General features: G+C 44.9%; 1 protein-coding gene across 1 annotated transcript in view; it reads left to right on the top strand.

Moving 5' to 3' along the window:
* The window catches only part of LOC115097583, a 112,296-nt gene that overhangs the window by 62,745 nt on the left and 27,625 nt on the right, over positions 1-21,926 (top strand). Inside the window, exons 7-9 of the mRNA XM_029613520.1 lie at positions 5,899-6,011; positions 8,456-8,580; positions 14,720-14,941. Of these exons, the coding sequence (XP_029469380.1) occupies positions 5,899-6,011; positions 8,456-8,580; positions 14,720-14,941 (460 nt within the window). The remainder of the gene's footprint in view (positions 1-5,898; positions 6,012-8,455; positions 8,581-14,719; positions 14,942-21,926) is intronic.

Below are 21,926 nucleotides of genomic sequence, written 5' to 3'. Positions count from 1 at the left end.
CAGCGCTCTTCCATCCATATACGAAAGGATATAGGTGGTCTTGGCATACGCTGTGGGGAAATAGGTTGCAGAGAAAAGTGCATGCAACATTGATTACTAAATCCTCTACACTTCCAAACTTCACCCGCGAAGCGTGTCAGAGCAGATAGAGGCACTGTAGATTTAACTGTCACTTCTGGTGGAGTAACCTCTTTACCTGTGGCAGCCGGTGCATTCATCTGTGTAACCGATTAAAGGCAACAGTCAAGTTGTCTAACAAATTCTGATGTTCGGAGATTCGCTGGGCCAGGCCCGGAATGGCCTGCAAAGCGGTGAGCTGAGCCGAAACCATAACAGGAGTTAGCAATCTGTTATGGTTATGAGGTGTTGGAGTGGATTCTTGGGTACTGCGGTGATGACCACTCCCACGGGGAGGAGCCCCATGAGGAACCACAGTACTAGGCTAGACTCTATACACGCAAACACAGAGAAGTTGTATTTATTGTACAGCTTGGTGGTACTGCCCGGGGAGCGGGCAACAGTGAAGGTAACCCAGCTGAAGTAGTCCAGGGGTCTTCAGCAGAGGAGATCAGTCTCACACTCGAGTAGGAGGTTAGGCAGCGCGGTGTAGCAGGAACAGATTCCAGATGTAGATACTGAGCGCTGAAGCTGAAGGTGAGACAGACTGGAAAGGTTAGTACTCACTGAAGCAGAAGCTGTATTGTTGGAAGTCCTGGCAGGCAGAAGTTGTTCAGTGGCAGGCACCAGATTAGGGAGAGCAGGCCCTCGAGGAGCGAGTACCCGGTATCCCAAGATAGGTACCTGAAATAGAGCAGAAGGGCCCCCGAGGAGCGGGTACCCAGGTTAGTGAAGAAATACCCCAAAGGGCAAGGAGAGCTTCCTGCAGGAGCTAGGAAGCAGCAGAGCAGCATAGACTGGAGGCAATCCAATCTGATCCAATGTCGATCCTTGATAACTCATTTTGTTAGTAAACGAAGGGGAGGCTAAATACCAGGATGTGATGATGTCACTCGGAGGGGACGCCCCTGAGGTTCCCACCATGACATGGATATAGACGTGGGTGGCGTGCACACCCTAGGAGGCCCTCAGGAAAATCATGGCGAACACCGTCGCCGTTGCCAGTCCGGGGACACCGGAGAGAGTGGCATGAAAACGCGGCAGCAGCCATCTTCTCAAGGCTTGAGGAGAGAGAAGGAAAAAAGGTGAGGCACAGAGGTCGAAGCCATCTGAGACCGATGGACGCAATAAAGGGAAGGAATTTTATAACAGGTGCTTATTCACTTGGGAGTAGAGAGGAGGCTGGAAGCTACAGGTTAGTTAGCCTCACCTCGGTGGTAGGAAAATTAATGGAGACTGCTGAAGGAAAGGATAGTGAACTAGCTACAATCCAGTGGGTTGCTCGATCTGAGGCAGCATGGATTTACCAGGAGAAGGTCCAGTCAGACAAATCTGATTGATTTTTTTTTTTTATTGGGTAACTAGAGAATTGGAACAAGAAAGAGCACTTGATTGTGATTTCCTTAAATTTTAGTAAAGCTTTTGATATGGTCCCACATAGGAGACTCATGAGCAAAATGAGAAGCTTGGGAGTGGGTTCCAAGATAGTTGCATGGATTGCAAACTGGTTGACTGATAGGAGACAGCGTGTAATGGTAAATGGAACCTAATCTGAAGAAAGAACATTGTTAAGTGGAGTGCCACAGAGATCGATTTTGGGACTGGTTCTGTTCAATATCTTTTTGAGCGACCTGCTAGAAGGGATAGAAGATAAAGTTTGTCTATTTGCAGATGATACTAAGGTATGGAAAAGAGTGGACACACCTGAAGGAGTAGAGAGAATGAAAAGTGATTTAAGAAAGCTTGACGAGTGGTCGAAAATTTGGCAGTTGGAATTCAATGCCAAGAAGTACAAAGTCATGCATCTGGGGTGCGGCAATCCAAAAGAGCTATATGTCGTGGGGGGTGAAAGACTAACACACACAGACTGGGAGATGGACCTTGGTGTGATAGTGTCTGATGATCTGAAGGCGGCGAAGCAATGTGACAAGGCAATAGCTAAACTAAAGAGGAATGCTGGGCTGCATAGAGAGAGGAATAACCTGTAAGAAAAAAGAGGTGATTATGCCCTTGTACAGGTCCTTGGTGAGGTCTCACCTGGAGTACTGCATTCAGTACTGGTGCCCATATCTCAAAAAGGATAAAGACAGGATAGAGGCAGTCCAAAGAAGAGCAACCAAAATGGTGAGGGGTCAGCATTGGAAGACTTATGAGGAGAAACTGAAGGATCTGAATATGTATACCCTGAAAGAGAGGAGATGCAGGGAAGATATGATACAGACCTTCAGATACCTGAAAGGTTTTAATGATGCACAATCATCAAACCTTTTCCATTGGAAAGAAATCAATAGAACTAGAGGTCATGAAATGAAACTCCAGGGAGGATGACTCAGAACCAATGTCAGGAAATATTTCTTCATGGAGTGGGTGATAAATGCCTGGAATGCCTTTCCAGAGGAGGTGCTGAAGACAAAAACAGTGAAGAAATTCAAAGGTTCATGGGATAAACACTGTGGATCCCTAAAGTCTAGAGGATGGAAATAAAGAAAAGAGTGCATGGGAGTAACTGGGGGCAACCTGCTGGTTTGGCAGTTGGTACTCTTAACAAATAACAGTATCAAGGCTTAATGCAACTCCATCATTGCTTTTTGCTTCAATGTCAGTGGGAAAAAGGGAACTGGATTCAGACAGCAACCAATGAGGGACCTGACTTTTATGGTTTGGGTAACAAATAAACATGGGGGTGACTTGCTAATGTGGCTTTTACTATCCTTAATCACTAAGCCCAATACTTTTGGTACAGCTCCATCATTGCTCTCTGATTCCATGGCAAGGATTAAGGGAAATTGGATTCAAACTGCATCCGATTGCCCTGACTTTTATGGTCTGGGAAACTGATAAATATGAGGGAAACCAGCTCAGTGCAGCAGATACTGGCATAAGCTTGCTGGGCAGACTGGGTGGATCAGTTGGTCCTTTTCTGCCATCATTTCTATGTTTCTTTGTTTCTGTGTTTCTATGATGAGAATTGTATGTTCAAGAGTGTCAGGAGTAACATCATATAGTTAACATTCATGTCAAAACCTCTTAGTATTTCCAGTGACACTTATTGTGACTTTAGCTTTGGATTCTGATCGTGATACATGTGGGCACCAACGACATAGGAATATGTGGGAGTGAGGTTCTGGAAGCCAAATTTAGGATTTTAGGTAGAAAGCTGAAATCCAGAATCTCTAAGGTGACATTCTCTGAAATGCTTCCTGTTCCACGCGCAGGTCCCCAGAGGCAGGCAGAGCTCCAGAGTTTCAATGCGTGGATGAGACGATGGTGCAGGGAAGAGGGATTCAGTTTTGTAAGGAACAGGGGAACCTTTTGGGGGAAGGGAGAGTCTTTTCCGAAAGGATGGGCTTCACCTTAACCAGAATGGAACCAAGCTGCTGGCACTAACTTTTAAAAAGAAGATAGAGCAGCTTTTAAACTAGATCGAGGGGGAAAGCCGACAGTCACTCAGCAGTGCATGGTTCGGAGAAATGTATCCTTGAAGGATACAAATGAAACAGGGGAGTTAGGGCATCCCAACAGAGAGGTTCCAATAAAAGCAAATGTAGTCCATGTGCCTATATGTAAAAAATCACCTGAGCTAAAGATTTCCAAATTATCCCTAAGAACTGAAAAACAGATTGTTAATACAAACAAAAAACACACTGGTATGCCAATACCAGAAGTCTAAGAAGCAAGATGGGAGAGTTAGAGTGTATAGCAGTAAATAATGAGATAGACATAATTGGCATCACAGAGACTTGGTGGAAGGAGGATAACCAATGGGACAGTGTTATATCAGGGTAAAAATTATATTGCAATGATAGGGAGCATCAACTTGGTGGGGGTGTGGCACTTTGTCTGGTAGGGTATGGAGTCCAACAGGATAAAGATCACACAAGAGACTAAATGCTCAGTAGAATCTAAATTGGGTAGAAATTCCATGTGTGTTGGGTAAGAGTATAGTGATAGAAATATACTACCGTCCACCTGGACAAAATGGTCAGACAGATGATGAAATGCTAAGAGAAGTCAGGGAAGCTAACCAATTTGGCAGTGCAATAATAATGGGAGATTTCAATTACCTCAATATTGACTGGGTATATGTAACACCAGGATTTGCTAGAGATATAATGTTCCTGGATGTAATAAATGACTGCTTCATGGAGCAATTGGTTCAGGAACCAACAAGAGAGGGAGCTATTTTAGATTTAATTCTTAGTGGAATGCAGGATTTGGTGAGAGAGGTAACGTGGTGGAGCCACTTGGAAATAGTGATCATAACATGATCAAATTTAAACTAATAACTGGAAGGGGGACAATAAGTAAATCTTCAGCTCTAACACAATATTTTCAAAAGGGAAATGTTGATAAAATGAGGAAAATAGAAAAAACTGAAAGGTGCAGCTGCAAAGGTTAAAAGTGTTCAACAGGCCTGATTGCTATCAACCAGCTGCTCACTGACATGCACCTTGCTCTTAATCCACAAAAAACTGAACTCCTTATCATTTCCAACAAACATCCCTCTCCCGCCATCCCCCTTGGATACTCCACCACGTCATTCCCCTCCCACACCCATAGCCTTGGTATCCGTATTGACAACCAGCTCTCTCTCAAACCCTTCATTAAATCTATCCTAAGTGACTGCTACTTCAAACTACAAACCATCAAGAAACTCAGACCTCTCCTATACTTCACTGATTTTCGTACAGTACTACAGTCTATTATATTTTCCAAAATAGACTACTGTAACTCACTCCTCCTTGGCCTACCTGCCACACACACCAGACCATTACAACTCTTGCAGAATGCCTCAGTACGCATCCTTACTAATGCCAGAAAACATGACCACATTACCCCTACCCTCATCGAACTCCACTGGTTACCAATACAATCTCGTATCCTGTTCAAAGTTCTTTCCCTTATACATAAAAGCATCAACAATGAAAACACTGACTGGATAAACCCCCCTCTAATTCCTCGCACCTCCACCAGACCAACTCGTCCTGCCCTCCAAGGAACTCTCCGTACCCCCTCTATCAAATCCACCAAACTAACTACCACAATGAAGAGAGCATTTTCACTGGCCGGCCCCACACTATGGTACTCCATGCCCCCAGGTTTACGCACCGAGTCTTCCACTCCTAAGTTTAAAAAAAAGCTAAAAACCTGTTCCTACAGGCCTACCCTTCATGCGATTTCCACCTGCCTGACCACCCACAGACCTGCAGCTAGTACCACCGATTTGAACTACCTATTACAATATTCTACCACCTCCCTTTGTGTCAACAATTATTTAAGCTTCTCATGCTGTCCCTCCCCCCCCCCCCCCCCCCTGCTAAAACTATATCTGTTACACTACTCTGTTAAGATTTTGTTCACTCGCAAATTCTGTAACACTCTTTTGCCTTCCCAGATACTCAATCATTCTATGGACTCCGTTTCTAACCAAATCATGGTGTATATACCATTGAATCCTGTAAATAGTTTCTCAGTTATCCAGGTTATTTTGATATGGTTAGTTATTGTACACTTTGTTCCTGTTCTATGTAATGGCATTGCCAATTAGTTATAAGTTATATGTAAACCGATATGATGTGCAAACGGCTGTCGGTATATAAAATTCTCAAAATAAATAAATAAATAACAGGCATGGACATTGCTTAAATATACAATCCTAGATGTGCAGTCCAGATGTATTCCACGCATTAAGAAAGGTGGAAGGAAAGCAAAATGATTATCATTAGGCTTCCCAGTACTTTCCACGGAATATGTACTTCAATATCTTGCCTTTTTCTGTAGGAGTGGATTATTTCCATGATCAATAGAATGGTCTGGACAGGCCTAAATAGCAGGAATCGAGGAATAACCTGGATGTGGAGTGATGGACAACTTGCAGACACATCTGTGACCTGGTAATGTGTAATCTATAATTAAAATTTAGTTATACTATATAGTAGTTGTACTCAAATGGTCTTCAGGCTCTCCTAATCAGATGGATTTTCAGGCCATCCCTAATGACTATGCATTAAATACATTTGCATATATTGGAGTCAGTGCATGCAAACATATTGCATTCATATTCTTTAGGGCTAACCTGAAAATACAACTGACAAGGGGGACCAAAGGACCATTTTGAGCACCAATGCCATTTGGGAATCATCATACATATGTAATAAAAGTTCTCTGATTACAAGCAGTGACTTGAGGGTCATTTGTCATTGGTGAACATTTCCAGAGCTTTCTATAAACAGTTTTGCACATGCATGGCAGCTTCCTATTCTTGTATCAAAACAAAGTCCCACAGTATAAATGGTATAGATGGAAATGCAAAACCAAAAGTATATATATATATATATATATTTATCCCAGGACAAGCAGGATGCTAGTCCTCACATATGGGTGACATCGGTAATGGAGCCCTATACGGAAAAACTTCTGTCAAAGTTTCTAGAAACTTTTGACTGGCACTGTGTGCCCACTGAGCATGCTCAGCATGCCATGATATTCCTGGCCACGGGGATCTCCCTTCAGTCTTCTTTTTTCCGCGGAGCTGTTAGCCTCACGGGTATTAGGAGTCCTCTGAGGTAAAATTTACCTCATAAAAAAGTTTGAAAACAACTTAGGAAAAACTTTACAATCGCAGGGGTCTCCCGACTAAACATCACGATAAGTTTTTCTACCCCTTTTTTGCCGGTTCCGTGCCATTTTTACTTCAAGTCGTCGATGGCTGTCCGATTTAATTATGGGTTTCAAAAAATGCCCGATATGTTGCCGGAATATGTCCATCACAGACCCGCACTTAGAATGTGTGTTGTGTCTGGCTAAGTTAGCCTAATAGGTAGCGCCACCCAGTTACACTCGCTATCCGCCCACCAACTATATGGCTAACTATTTACCCAATTATCAAGCTGATACAGTACAGTGCACCGGTGGAGCGCACTATTATTTATTTATTTATTTATTTTTAATTTTTATATACCGAGGTTCTTGTATCAAATACAAATCACTCCGGTTTACATAAAACAGTGAGATGCCCAAAAGGAAGGGGCTTTACATATAACTATAACTATAAGACAACGGACTTTACATATAACTATAAAACAACGTACAACTTGAACATGGTATAGAGATAGTTACAAAATAAGGAAAAACTTTTGATATCAATATCATATTATAGTGATAAATAATGATGGGTATGATAGTTTTGATAATAAACTAAAATAAATAAAGGTAAAGTAATGCAATAACACTCAGTATAAATACGAAAGTAATAAGCGCAGTATATACACTAAAGCATATTTTCTTAATGGGGGAACAAGTGGAAGCGTTGATTTGATTGATTACTCTATTGTTTATTACGTGAGAATGCGAGCATCTAGGCTGCGTTAAGTGTCTGGGTAGGACGTTTGGATGTGCGTTTTCGATGCGCTACCTTTACCCCTTATTCAGTAAGGGTTAATAGCACGTCGAAAATGCACATCCAACCCCCCTGAAATTAATGGCACCCGCAACATGCAAATGCATGTTGATGGCCCTATTAGTTATTCCCGCGCAATTCAGAAAGTAAAATGTGCAGCTAAGCTGCACATTTTACTTTCAGAAATTAATGCCTGCCCGGGGAAGTGCACAGAAAAGCAGTAAAACCTGCTTTTCTGTGCACCCTCCGACTTAATATCATGGCGATATTAAGCCGGAGCCCCCAAAAGTAAAAAAAAAAAAGTAAAAATTAAAAAAAAAAATTAAAAATCGGCCCGCGGGTCGGAAGACGGACGCTCAATTATGCCGGCATCTGTTTTCCGAACCCGTGGCTGTCAGGGGGTTTGAGAACCGATGCTGGCAAAACTGAGCGTCGGTTGTCATACCCGTTGACAGCCGCCACTCCTGTCAAAAAAGAGGTGCTAGGGATGCGCTAGTGTCCCTAGCACCTCCTTTTACCTCGGGCCCTAATTTGCATAGGCCATCCTCCTGAATTGTTCACCCAGGAGAGTGGCCTGTGCGTGCGCCGGGAGAGCGGGCGCTCACCAGCTCTCCCGCGCGTTTTTCTGAATCGGCCTGTAAGTGACTTATCCAGTTAAGTGGTATATCCGGATATTCAGCAGCAGCCACTTAGCCAGAAAAATCTGAATTATATGGCTAAGTAGTGTTTGAATATCTATCCCTGAACATTTCATTTTAAGGCACAAATTTACCACAAGAAAAAATATTATACAGAAACTTTTGCATGTTGTGAGAGTGGGCAAACAGTCCTCAACCTCTCTCTTTCCCATTTGACTCTCATCAGAGAGCCGGACTCATCATAAATTGAGGTTGTACTTATAGTTCTTTGAAAAGTTCTGTTTTTCTTGTACTTATTTAGGCTAATCGTGAAACAGGCCCCAGGATCCACACTAAACACAATTTGTGGAAGTCTTAAACCTACTCCAGAATTTCTCTCTGGACAGGACTGTGTACTAAAGAATGGATGGATATGTAAGAATTCAGGTAGGACTAATTATTAACTATTTAAAGAACATTCCATGACTCAAAGACTGTATTCAAGGGCCAGGCAATAACACTATTAAAATAAAACATATTTAAGAATGAAGAGTAACATAAGTGGGTATCATACTGGAGTAGCATGGTGAATTGCATCACAAGGAGTTTAGTTTTCATTCCCTTAGATCTCTGGAATGTAAGTACCAGTCAATGCCAGTGGTCATGATATTTTACTTGATATTGACACCTGACTACCATCTCATTTCAAATACAGAAGGATAGTTAATGGTTCTTAGATATACACTCTACCACAGACTAGTTTTCAAGTGTCTTTGAGATAAAAGGCTCTATCCTATTCATCTAATAAGCCCTGATATTTGGATTGTGCCACCTGACCAGCAGATGGAGGCATAGACTAATAGGTTTACTGATGTCACTCTTTATATGCACCTGAGCTGATCTCATCCTGCTATATTCTCTGTCTCCAGGAGATGGTAGGCAAGCATGCCATGCTGTGAATTGATGTCTGGGAAGCTTCTCCCTGGGCTCCAGTATCTAATGACTTTATTAAATGTCTGCAACAAGCTTTAAATATGAGTCAGGGAGCATTCTGTGGGGCAGATTCAGCCCTACCATCTTCTGCACATTCTTTAGGTGATGGGGCAGGAAAAGGTCCAGAAGAGAGGAAGAAAGGAAAGGACTGGAAGATAGCCTTTCTAGTTCAGAGAATTCTCTGAATGACTTTAATAGTTCTGAAAGGTGATGGTGAAGCGGAGTTGGAAGAAGGGAATATCCCCCAAAGGGTGATGATGGTACTTCTATATTACATCTCTTCCATAAGGAATAACTTATATCCTAAATCCAGTGGGAGCACTGAGAGAGGACCAGCTTGCTGGTGGCTGAAGTGGATCAGTAAGAATTGCTTTTGGGAAATTTTAGAACTTAAAAAACTTAGGGGAGAGGGAAACTATTGATGGATATTATTTAGTGTGTGTGTGGGTTTGTTATAAAAAGCAAGCCAAAAGGTAGGTAATAGCTTAGAGTTTGTGTGTTTGTCTTTCCTCCCACCCCTCTCCCATCCACCCCAGTTCATTCTTTGATTTATAGGCAAGAAACAATTTCACATTAAAAATCAATTAGGCATTTATCTAAAACAAAGGATTGTCTCAGTCCTTATCAAGAGTTTATTTATCCTCTTGCAGGTCAATACCAAATTAATAGTGAATATATCAATAAATTTAAAAGACTCTTATTACACATTGGGGCAGATTTTCAAAAGATTACATGCACTGGGCCTATTTTCAAAAGGCCTGGTGTTGCGCGTAAAACTCCAGGATGCATGTAAGTCCCGGGGCTTGCAAAAAGGGGAGGGGGCGGGGCCAGAGGCAGGATCGTGCGCCGGCAGTTGGCTGGCACATGCAGCCCCAGTGTTGAAGTAAGTTTTAAAACAAAAGAAAAACGAAGAGAAAGGTAGGGGGGAAAGGGTTGGGGAGGTAGGGGAAGGGAAAGTGGGGTGGGATGGTAGGGAATGGGGGAAGGCAGCGCACAATTGTGCACCCCCTTGCACTCGCCAACCCCCGATTTTATAACATGCACATGCTTATAAAATTGTGTGTCCATGTGTGCGCTCAGGTCTTAAAATCTACCTCATAACCTACTCCCTTAGCAACCTAAACTTAACTAATAACTCAACAAAATTAAGATGAAGGCAGCAATCCAGCAGCAAGAGAGGAACCTTCCAGTCTTCTGCATTGAGTGTTACATTCTCAATGCTTCAAAAACTGAATTCCTGCTTATATCCCCGGAAAACTATAACATCACCTCAAACCCACCAGCCAACCTTCAAATCTCTCACGTAAGAGACTTAGGAGCTATCATTGACAACCGTCTTAACCTAAAAGTATTCATCAACCAAACTACCAAGGATTGTTTTCACAAATTACATGTCCTCAAAAGAATTAAGCCACTCTTCCACTTTCAGGAATTCAGAACAATTTTACAAGCAATAATCTTTTCTAAGATAGATTATTGTAACTCTATCTTATTAGGTCTCCCTGCATCTCATACAAAACCTCTACAGATGGTGCAGAATACAGCAGCCAGAATTCTGACCAACTCTAGGAGAATTGACCACATCTCCCCAATCCTCAAAGACCTACATTGGTTGCCAATTCACCACAGAATCATTTACAAGTCCATCACTACTATTTACAAAGTCATCCATCACCTCGCTCCGCTCAACTTACAAATTCCTTTCAAAAAAATACCTCCTCCAGACCCATCAGAGAGTCTTATAAAGAATCACTTCATGTTCCACACGCCAAAACCTTTCAACACAAATCCCTCAAAGACAGAGCCTTCTCAACAGCAGGACCTCCATTATGGAACTCCATCCCATCCGACCTGCGACAGGAACCGTGCCTACCGACCTTCAGGAAAAGGCTGAAAACATGGCTTTTTAAGAAAGCCTATCCAGACCTCAACTGATCCTTACCTTACCGGCCATTTACTATCAGACCTCACCAACACTCTGTCAATAATCTCCTTCACTACATTAATGCTACAACATTGTAAATAATTTGCTCTCGGTTAAACTCCTTCTGCTGCTTTCTCTTCTGCTCCCAGTTGTACACTTCCCTGTTTTATTGTAACTGCAATATTCTAACCATGCACTTATTAAAGGTTTTTGCATTTTTTGTATTTCTCTTTGTTTTTCACACCCTGGTAAATGTAAACCGGCATGATGTGATACCTGTCATGAATGCCGGTATAATAAAAACACTAAATAAATAAAATAAATAAATGTCTGTATGCCAATGCCAGAAGTCTAAGAAGTAAGATAGGAGATTTAGAGTGTATAGCAGTCAATGAAGAGATAGACTTAACTGGCACATTCAGAGACATGGTGGAAGGAGGATAAATTATGGGATAGTGCTATACCAGGGTACAAATTATATCACAATGAAAGGGATGAGCAATTTGATGGATGATGGAGCTTTATGTATGGGAAGGCAGTGAATCCAATAGGATAAAGATCCTGCAAAAACTAAGGGCCAGATTTTATAACATGTGCGTGGGCGTAGATTTGTTCGCGCAATCCAGTGCAAACAAATCTACCCCCGATTTTATAACATGTGTGCGCTGCCACGTGCATGTTATAAAATCCAGGGTCGGTGTGCGCAGGGGGTGCACAATTGTGCAACCTGCGCGCGCTGAGCCAAGCAACCTGCCTCCGTTCCCTCTGAGGCCGCTTTGAAATCGGAGCGGCCTCAGAGGGAACTTTCCTTCCGCCTCCCCCCACCTTCCTCTCCCTTCCCCTATCTACCCCACCCCCCAGCCCTACCTAAATCCCCCTCCTAACCTTTATCGAAGAAGTTACGCCTGCCTGCTCTCCATCCCCCAGCACAGCAGCTGTGCCGGAGGCCTCGGTCCCGCCCCGGCATGCCCCGGGCCGGTGCCCTGCCCACGGCCCCGCCCCTGGAACTCCCCCTTTTGCAAGCCCCAGGACTTAGGTGCGTCCCGGGGCTTGCGCACACCGCCGAGCCTATGCAAGATAGGCTCGGCACGCGCAGGGGGAGACAGGGGTAGGTTTTCGGGGGTTGCGCGCGTATCTTACGCATGCAACCCTTTGAAAATCTACCCCTAAATGCACAATAAAATCTTTATGGATAGAAATCTCATGTGTGTTGTGGAAGATTATAGAGGTAGGATTATACTACTGTCCACTTAGTCAAAATGCTAAAACAGACAATGAAATGCTACAAGAAATTAGGGAAGTTAATCAAATTGGTAGAGCAGCAATAATGGGAGATTTCAATTATCCCAATATTGACTTAAATGTAGCATCAGAACATGCTAGAGAGATAAAGTTCCTGGATGGAATAAATGACAACTTTAAGAGGCAAATGGTTCAGGGACAGCTGATAGAGGGAGCTATTTTAGATCTAATTCTTAGTGGAGCACAGGATTTGGTGAGAAAGGTAACGGTAGTGGAGGCTGCTTAACATGATCAAATTTGAATTAATGACTGGGTCAGGAACAATAAGTAAATCCACAGCTCTAGCACTAAACTTTCAAAAGGGGAACTTTGATAAAATGAGAAAAAAACTGAAAGTTGCAGCTATAAAGATTAAGTGTGGACATTGTTATGAAAAAAAAAATCTTAGAAATGCAGTCCAGATGTATTCCATACTGTTATGAACCCTCCTGTAGCGGTGCTACGGGAGGCTCCTTACCTCTTCCTGGAGGCCACTCCGAAGCCAGGGTCTCGCCTACGAACTATCCAGGATTTGCTCCAGGGCCTGGGAGGCCGCAATGTTCTTGGGGCCTACCTGAGGCTGCTTGTGTTTGCATGGACTTCCTGGTTTGAACCACGCCCTTCTCCCTAGGGGCCGGCCTGCAACACTCCTCCGTAGTTATAGGGCCAGCTAGGTGTGGGCCTTCCAAACTCCTCCCAGGGAGTCGCCCTTGTGCAGCCCTATAAAAGGACTTCAACTTCCAGTCAGCCTTGCCTTGCATCGGAGTTACTTCACTCTGGAGATTCCTGCCTGCCAGAGCTCCGTCAGGTCTTCTTCGTGGAGCTCCTCTTCATTTTGTCTTCTCGTCATGTCACACCATGTCAAGTTATGTCTTCGTGCCTGAGGTCCTTGTCCAGGTGTCCTGGTGTCTCGTCTTGATCCTCTGCTTCCTGATGTCCCAGGTTCCTTGGTGTCCTGCCCTTCTTGGTGTTTGCTTCAGCGCTCCTGAGCCTTCTGGTACCTGTCAGACCCGACTCCCTCGGATGACGTCTTTCCCGGGCTGGAGTGGCCTGCAGGTGGACTGGTGTCCTGTGCTCCTGAGCCGTCTCATCCTGCCAGCCTTTGTGGAGCTCCGGGCGACTTATGGCTCTGTCGTCTAAGTTCTGCCTTGGCTGGATTCTTCCCTGCGCTCATCCCGTTCTCAGGGTGGTCCGTGACCAGCCTCCTCGGGCTGTGTAGGGCGCGCAGTGGGACAGGGTGGTCCGTGACCAGTCCCGCGGGTGGACTGTGTAGGGCGCCCTGAGAGACAGTGCCAATGTCCTTCCGCCCAATCTCTTGTCTCGTCTGGACTTCGTCAAGTTCCTCGTCTTGTCCTGGATGCCGTTGCATCAGTCTTGGTGTCATGTCAACGTCTTGTTCCTGATGTTGCATCGACCCTGGTCCGGGATGCCGTCGCATCGACCATTGGTCCATGATGTCTTCGCATCAGCCTTGGTGTCATGTCCTCAACTACCTTGGTGTCATGTCTTGTTCCAGCCCTCGTCTCTGATGCCGTCCGCATCAGCCTTGGTGTCATGTCTTCGTGTGCGATGCCATAGCATCAATCTTGGTGTCATGTCTTCGTGTCAAGGCCCGTCTGCCCTCGACCTCAGGCCAGGCCTGCTGCTCCATGCCAATCCAAGTGGCAGGTCCGAAAGGGCTTGGAATGGTCGGAGGACCATTCACATTCCAATATCATCCTGTTGTTGGCCTTGGGAGCTTGCAGGCCTGGCAGAGGGTAAGACTGTCAGCCATGCTGGAACACGCCGTCAACCCTCGGTTCGGTCCTGGATCCGTCTGGGGTCAGGCCGAGGCCCATGGGCACACGAAAACACCCCTACGTAACACATACATTAAGAAAGGTGGAAGAAAGGCAAAACAATTGCTGGCATGGTTGAAAGAAGAAGTGAAAGAGACTATTTCAGCTAAAAGATCTTCCTTCAAAAAATTGGAAGAAGGATCCATCTGAAGAAAATAAGAAAAAGCATAAGCATTGGCAAATTAAATGTAAAATGTTGATAAGATAGGCTAAGAGAGAATTTGAAAAGAAGTTGGCCATAGAGGCAAAAATACAAAATAAAACCTTTTTTAAATATATCTGAAGCAGGACTCCTTCAAGGGTTGTCATGGCTAGTCTAAACAACGGTATATAAAAATAAAGAAATAGTGATGTGGACACTTATCCATGAGGAACTTGATTGAGATCACCAATTAATTTTTTTAAAGTCTGAATTAATTCAACAAATAAGGAACTTCTTTTGGATTCACTGTACTAGTTCACAAATGTTTGTTATGAAGTTTATACATGTCTAATCACAACTTTAAAAAAAATTCCAAAAGTAAGTGTGTGTTTTTATTGGTGTCTTTAGCGAATGCCTTTGGTCAGCACAGCGGGATGCTGCTGTTGAACCCTGTGACAAAGCATAATCATACCCAAGGATTTCCATCCTTTGAAGCAGCTGAGAAATCCTGCTTCTCTCACCTCAAGGAATGCACTGGGGTCACCTTCTGGAATGGATTTTATTTTGCAGTAACCGGAAATATACTGACAAAGAGCATCCGAGGAACTGATGTGGCTTTTCCCAGATCAGGTAATACCAACTCTACACAGCTTCTGGTGTTGCATGCTTTAAAGTGGCTCTTATGTCCACCTTCCTAAAACTATAAATCTTTTGTGCAGTTGCAGTACTCTGCTAAGAACTGTATTGAAGGGGCAAATCATTTCCTTTCCTACTCACAAAGAATTGTGTTGCTGCTGAGAATGCTGCTAGCAGGATAAAACTAGGAGTAGATGGGTGACAGTGGGTTCTAGTAAGATAAGCTCTATGATGCTGAGACATTCTTCTCTTCTCACTCCCCACTAATACCCCTAAAATGCTTTTATTGCACTAGAAGCAATTGATATTTTAGGAAAAATATCTGAAGTGGTAACAGAGTTTGAGAATGACATCCTCTGAGCACAAAAATCCCAAAGGCACTGTAAAAAGATTACAAAGGTCTCTCTTATACAGAGGCAAGTTTTCAAAAGACATTTGCCTGTGTAAATTGATATTTACCTGATTAAAAGGTCTTTTTGAAAACTGCCCACCCTGGCTGGTATGCATATCATCATTGTCATCATCATCATCATTATTTATTTTTATTGAAAAGGTTTTTTTATACTGCTTCTCCATAAATCGTAGTGTTTTACAAATATGCCATACATAATAAAAATATAATTATTAGAGATGTGAATCGGGACCGGAATCGGTTCCGAGTCCAGTTCCGATTCACATCGTGAAATTTTTTTTGTGTGGTCCGATCATTTTTTTTTTTTATCGGCTGTGCCCGAGCCAATAAACAAAAAACCCACCCGACCCTTTAAAACAGATCCCTTAGCTTCCCCCACCCTCCCGACCCCCCCTAAAACTTTTTAAAATTACCTGGTGGTCCAGTGGGGGTCCCGGGAGCGATCTCCCGATCTCAGGCCGTCGGCTGCCACTAATAAAAATGGCGCCGATGGCCCTTTGCCCTTACAATGTGACAGGGTATCCGTGCCATTGGCCGGCCCCTGTCACATGGAGGAGCACTGGATGGCCCACGCCATTTTTAAAGATGGTGCCGGGCGTCCATTACTCCTACCATGTGACAGGGGCCGGCCAATGGCATGGATACCCTGTCACATGGTAAGGGCAAAGGGCCATCGGTGCCATTTTGATTAGTGGCAGCCGACGGCCCGAGAGAGGAAGATCGCTCCCGGGTCCCCCCCCCCCCCCCCCCCGGACCACCAGGTAATTTTAAAAAGCTTTGGGGGTTCGGGAGGGTGGAGGAAGCTAAGGGATCTGTTTTAAAGGGTCGGGGTGGGTTTAGGGGTTGTTTTTGTGTGCCGTTTTTCCCGCCCTCCCCCAAAATGATAAGAGAACCCCACGAACAATTTTGTGGGGTTTTCCTATTGGTTTCGGGGAGCCCCCAATTTCTGACGACTTTGAAAATATCATACGATATTTTCAATCGTCAGAAAAATGATTCGCATCCCTAATACTTATATATATACAGATTTAAAAAAACAGAACAAAAAATAACAAAGCATATGGTCACAGTACAATATCATCTGCTGGTGGATTACTCTTTGCCATTCTTCATTGAACTGCTACACTGTTTTCTACAAATTCCTGTATGTATAGCCAGGTTTTTACACCTTACTGGGATACCTTTGTATCATTACCAATAATAAAATTATTACAGCATCATAGAAGAAAGTATGGTATAGCATACAGTATGACAGTGAGATTAATAAATTGGAATGTAGGGTTAGGGTTAATACAGTTGCAAGACAGGTACAGAGGAGGCAGCAATTACGTAATACATAATGGGGTAGATTTTCAAACCGCGCGATTTGGCGTACTTTTGCTGGCACATCAGGCACAAGCAAAAGTACCCGGGATTTTAGTAGATCCGCGCGTATCCGCTAAAATCCTGGATCGGCGCGTGCAAGGCTATCAATTCCGTATAGCCGGCGCGCGCCGAGCCGCACAGCCTACCCCCATTCCCCTACCTAACCCACCCGCCCGGCCCTGTCTAACCCCCCCTTACCTTTGTCGGGGGATTTACGCCTCCCGGAGGGAGACGTAAATCCCCGTGCGCCAGCGGGCCGCTAGCGTGCCGGGACGTGACCTGGGGGCAGGTCCAGAGGGTGCGGCCACGCCCCCGGGCCGTAGCCACGCCCCCGGGCCCGCCCCCGGAACGCTCCCGACACGCCCCAAAAACGCAGCGTGGTTCGGGCCCGCCCCCGACACGCCCCCCTCAGAAAACCCCGGGACTTACGCGAGTCCCGGGGCTCTGCGCGCGCCGGTGGGCCTATGTAAATAGGCTCACCGGCGCGCAGGGCCCTGCTCGCCTAAATCCGCCCGGATTTGGGCGGATTTAGGCGAGCAGGGCTCTTAAAATCCGCCCCAAGAGGTGCAAGAGGATATTAAGGAAGTACTATGGGAAGTAAATATTTAAATAATGCAGTACAGCTTGATAATAAAAGTATAAGAACTATATATAAGGTATTAGTAGATTTAAGTATAATGAAGACTAGGTATAGATAAAGTGATGCAATTTATAGTCATTTACAGTAGCCTCAGATTACACAAAAACTGATTCAAAGAGCCAAGTCTTGACCAATCTCCTGAAAGATCTATGGGACATCTGATGTTTGGTAACATGGATGTCCACAAAGCAGGAACAAAACCTGCTGGTGCTTGTGGGTTGCAGACAAAAGACAAGTCTGATTTCATTTGCTTGAGTCAATTAGCAGGTGCAAAAGTATATGAAGAAATTTCATAATGTATGCACATTTAACTCTGACAAAATAGCAACTACTGAGGTCAATATTCAGACATAGCTGGCTAAGTAAGTTAGCTGGAAAGACTTATTTGGCTAACTTAACTGCGATATTCAGTGGTACATTTGTGCCACTGAATAAACCCAGATAATTCTAAATTTAGCCAGATCATATAACAGGCTAACTTTAGACCTGCTCAATAACAGGTCTAAAGTTAACCAAAAACCTTAGCTGGATAAGTTTGAATATTGCAACTTAACTGGCTATGTCAGCCGGTTAAGTAGCTCCTCCCAGTTATTCCCTTGGAACACCTTGCTTTTATTCTTTTAGATTTTTAGCCTCTTATCTGGCTAAAACCTAACCAGATACGAAGCTAAATACACCAAAACTTGCCATTTAGATGGATAACTTTAGATATCCATCTAAATGATATGTGAATATCATTCTAAAAACCCTCAAAAAAGAACACAAGCCCTGGTATAATAATGAAATTAGATCTACAAAATGAACCCTGAGAAAAAAAGAAAGAAACTGGAGAAAAAATCCCACCACATCAAACCTGACAACATACAGAAGTTGCTTGGCATATTACAAAAACACAAAAAAGGAATACTTTACTAAAATAAAAAATCCAAAACATTCTTCACAACCCAAGAACCCTTTTTACAATAGTCTAGAATCTCATTAAAAACCGCACTGATGACAAGTGCCCACTTCCTGTTGCATCGGAGATGGACTCTTGGGCTGAGGTGGGGTTGACGCAACCTCTAGGTAAAGACCTAGGGGTCCCTACCGTTGGCAGGTAGAGTGAGTTGATAGGCAAAGGCCACTGAAGCTTCACCTATACCAGCCCATGTTCCTCGCAGGTTGAGTCTTTGGGTGCTGGGGTCGGCAGGACTTAGGTGGGCCTCGATATAGAGTAGCAGGAGAAGTTGGTTCAGTCCAGAGATAGCAGGCGAGGGATGGTGCAGTCCTACTCTGGACTGGATAATGTCCTGGAAACTCGGGCACCAATGAAACGAAGGCAGACTGAGGGCGCTCGAGCAAAGGTAGGCTGAAGCCTGGTAAATCCATGTCCAGGGAGTAGGCAGAAAGAGGCGTCCAATGGTAGGCTTGAGTCTAGGCTGGTGGTAATCTAAGGGCTGTGGCAAGCAATGCTGAGGTCTGATCACGGAGATAGTCAATAGCATAGTCTGATGAAGCGAAGGTCGGGGTCTGGAGCTAGGCAATATGTGGTCAGGCAAAGCGGAGGTCTGGATCTGGAGATAGGCTGTAGCATAGTCAGGTGAAGAAAAAGTCTGGGTCTGGAGATAGGCTATAGCGTAGTCAGGCAAAGCAAAGTCAAAGTCCATGTGATCAATCCGAAGCATAAGCAGGGCAGGAACAAGGAAACAGGAACCAGGAACAATGAGGATCAGGAATGTAGAGTAGAGACGAATCTCTCAATAGCAACGAGTACTATCTTAGATAGGGCCGGAGGGGTGGGTTAGGTAGGGGAAGGGAGGGGAGGGGAAGGTGGGGGGAGGGAGGAGGGAACAGGCAGCGCACGCTGGGCTCGGCGCGCGCAGGTTGCACAAATGTGTACCCCCTTGCGCGCGCCGACTCCACTCACAGGGAGGGGCCCCGCGGGGAACCACTGTGATAGGCTGAACTCAGATAGCAGACACAGTATGGATAGAGGCTTTATTGTACTGCTGTGGATAGATGGTGAAGGCAGGAAGGTAAGGCACTGATCCACGAAGTGCCAGTACGTTCAATAGTCTCAGATGTAAATCTCACCCAGATGTTCACGATAGATGGGAGCCCGCAGTGCGGGTAACGCCGTGGCTGGTGGGTGGAGCTGGAGCACCGGATCGTAGAGGTACTCACAGGAATGAAGGCATCTTCCTGATGATGGAATGGTGGGACCGAAGGTTACAATAAATCATTAGACATAATCATTTAGTGAAGTAGTTCAAAACCATTTGTACCAAGGTACGTACACAGGTAGTTTTAATGCAGTATGCTGCCATTGTGATGTCGAGCCATTGAAGCCTCGCCCCCTTTGATGATCCTGAATGCTATATTTGTTCATTGGGGACACAGAGCCATTGAAGCCTCACCCCTCTGATGCTCCTCAACTTCGATCTTTGCTTATCGGGTGAAAGATCTCTGTGGTGCGATGATGTTCTGATTTGCAGCAAGAGCAGGACACACTTATTTAAGATGTAGCACAACTTTTGTGGTGGTGAGCAGGCCAATCCTGTCCGTCAAAGCTGATGACTTGACAAGCAACTCATTTATAGTCTCACTCACCCATGCAACATAGTAGCAGGAATACCCACTGTGAATTCTCTGCCTAGCCAGCCTTCAATATAGCACTCACTGTGTATCCTTAGGATATGGTCAACCCCCATACTTTGATTGCCATGGGCTCCCCATTAACCTTGCTACAGCTACTGTGGTCGCATGTTGCCACCGGTCCAGAGCCAGTGAGCCCAGAAGATCACATGCCTCAAGGAAGGAGGATACTGCTTCTATGTCCTCCCTGTCAGAGCGTTTCTTCTCCCACTCTTCCCCCAGGCCGAAGGTGGACCGCCCTCCTCTCCACTGGAAGATCTCTCCTACTCGAAGTTCATAGAAAAAGTGGGGATGCGTCTCAATGTGGAAACTAGGGCAGAAGTCCTGGGCATACTAAAATATTTTGAAGGGCCTGCTGAACTGACAGCACTACCTTCCCACAGGGTACTGGATGTGGTCCTGGAGAAAACTGGGAGTCCCATTTCTCATGTCTGGCCACTTCCAGAAAGACGGATCTAAAATTTAGGATGAGGAAATCGCCATATTACAGTGCAGTACAGCTCTCTCCTGCCTCCATCATAGTGGAATCGGCCATGAAGAAGGCGAAAAAGACCAGACTCCACTCTAATATGCCTCTGGGCAAGGATAATAGTTATTTTGACGACTTCAGAATGTGGTCCTTCCAATCTGTCATGCTGAAATCAATGATACAGCAACACCAGTTCTATATTATGTGCAGTATCTTTATGAGTACCTACAGTCCATCAAGCCTCTATTTGAGGAGGGCTCCTCCAGCACTGAACTACCCCACCAGATTCTGGATATGGAAAAAAGGCTGTGCCACCTTCTGTGCACCATCTATGAGTCATTTGAAATGTTATCACGCACATCAGCATTCGCCATAGCAGCTCATCAGCTGACCTGGCTAAGGGCCAGCGCCATATGTGAAGATGTGCATGAGAAGTTTGGGGGGACAACCTCTTTGGAGACAAGTTGCATGAGCCAGTCTTGCAAGTAATGGAACAGCTCCTCTGGGCCTGGTGTTGTCCTTGGCCTGGTGTTGTCCTTGGCCTCCCCATCAGAACAGTCTTCGGCATCCCGGAGATATTATCCAACCTACCATAAGACCAGCTTCCAAAGACACCAACACCGGTCTTACGCTACTATACAAGGCACCTACGTTCCCACAACCTCAACAGCAGATTCAGAAGCCTCAGCAGAGGGGCAGACCCAGAGGCCAGTGCCAGCAGTGGCAGCAGTCAGACCCCACCCAGAAACCACCGCAAGGTTTTTAAGAATGGCGGGGCCACCTCCTCTGGGCCTGGTGGGGGGCAGAGTAGCACAGTTCTTCAGTTCATGGTCTGCAATAACATCTGACTGCTGGGTACTTAACATAGTTCGCAGGGGCTACCACCTCAACTTCAAGCAGACTCCACCACTTCCCCGTCTCGAAGATTATCAGCAAAATCAACAGCAAGGGCAACTCCTGCACACAGAATTGAACTTCCTGCTTGCCCAGCAGGCCATACATGTTGTACCGTCATACCAACGGAATAAGAGGTTCTATTCCCCATACGTCATCATTCCCAAAAAATCAGGTGGCCTCCACCCAATCTTAGACTTAAGGGCTCTCAACAAATGTCTTTGCAGAGAGAAGTTCAAAATTACATCCCTAAAGTTGATTCTTCCCTTTCTACAACCCAACAATTGAATGTGTTCGCTGGACCTCAAAGAAGCCTATTCCCACATCCTGATACACTGCTCCTCCTGGCGGTATCTGTGCTTCCAGTCCAATAGACAGTGCTGCCGACACAAAGTGCTTCCCTTTGGTTTCTCCTCTGCCCCGAGAGTCTTCACCAAGTGTCTAGCGGTGGTAGAAGGCCATCTCCGACGAAAGGGGGTTCAACTATTCCCCTACCTGGATGATTGGCTGCTGGTGACCTCAGACAAAGCAACTCTCAGGTTACATTTGCAGGACACGATTGATT

Source organism: Rhinatrema bivittatum, chromosome 8, assembly GCF_901001135.1.
Source record: "Rhinatrema bivittatum chromosome 8, aRhiBiv1.1, whole genome shotgun sequence".
In the NCBI taxonomy this organism is placed as follows: Eukaryota; Metazoa; Chordata; class Amphibia; order Gymnophiona; family Rhinatrematidae; genus Rhinatrema; species Rhinatrema bivittatum.
Note: the sequence above shows the minus strand (reverse complement) of the source record. Positions and strands in the feature narration are given on the sequence as shown.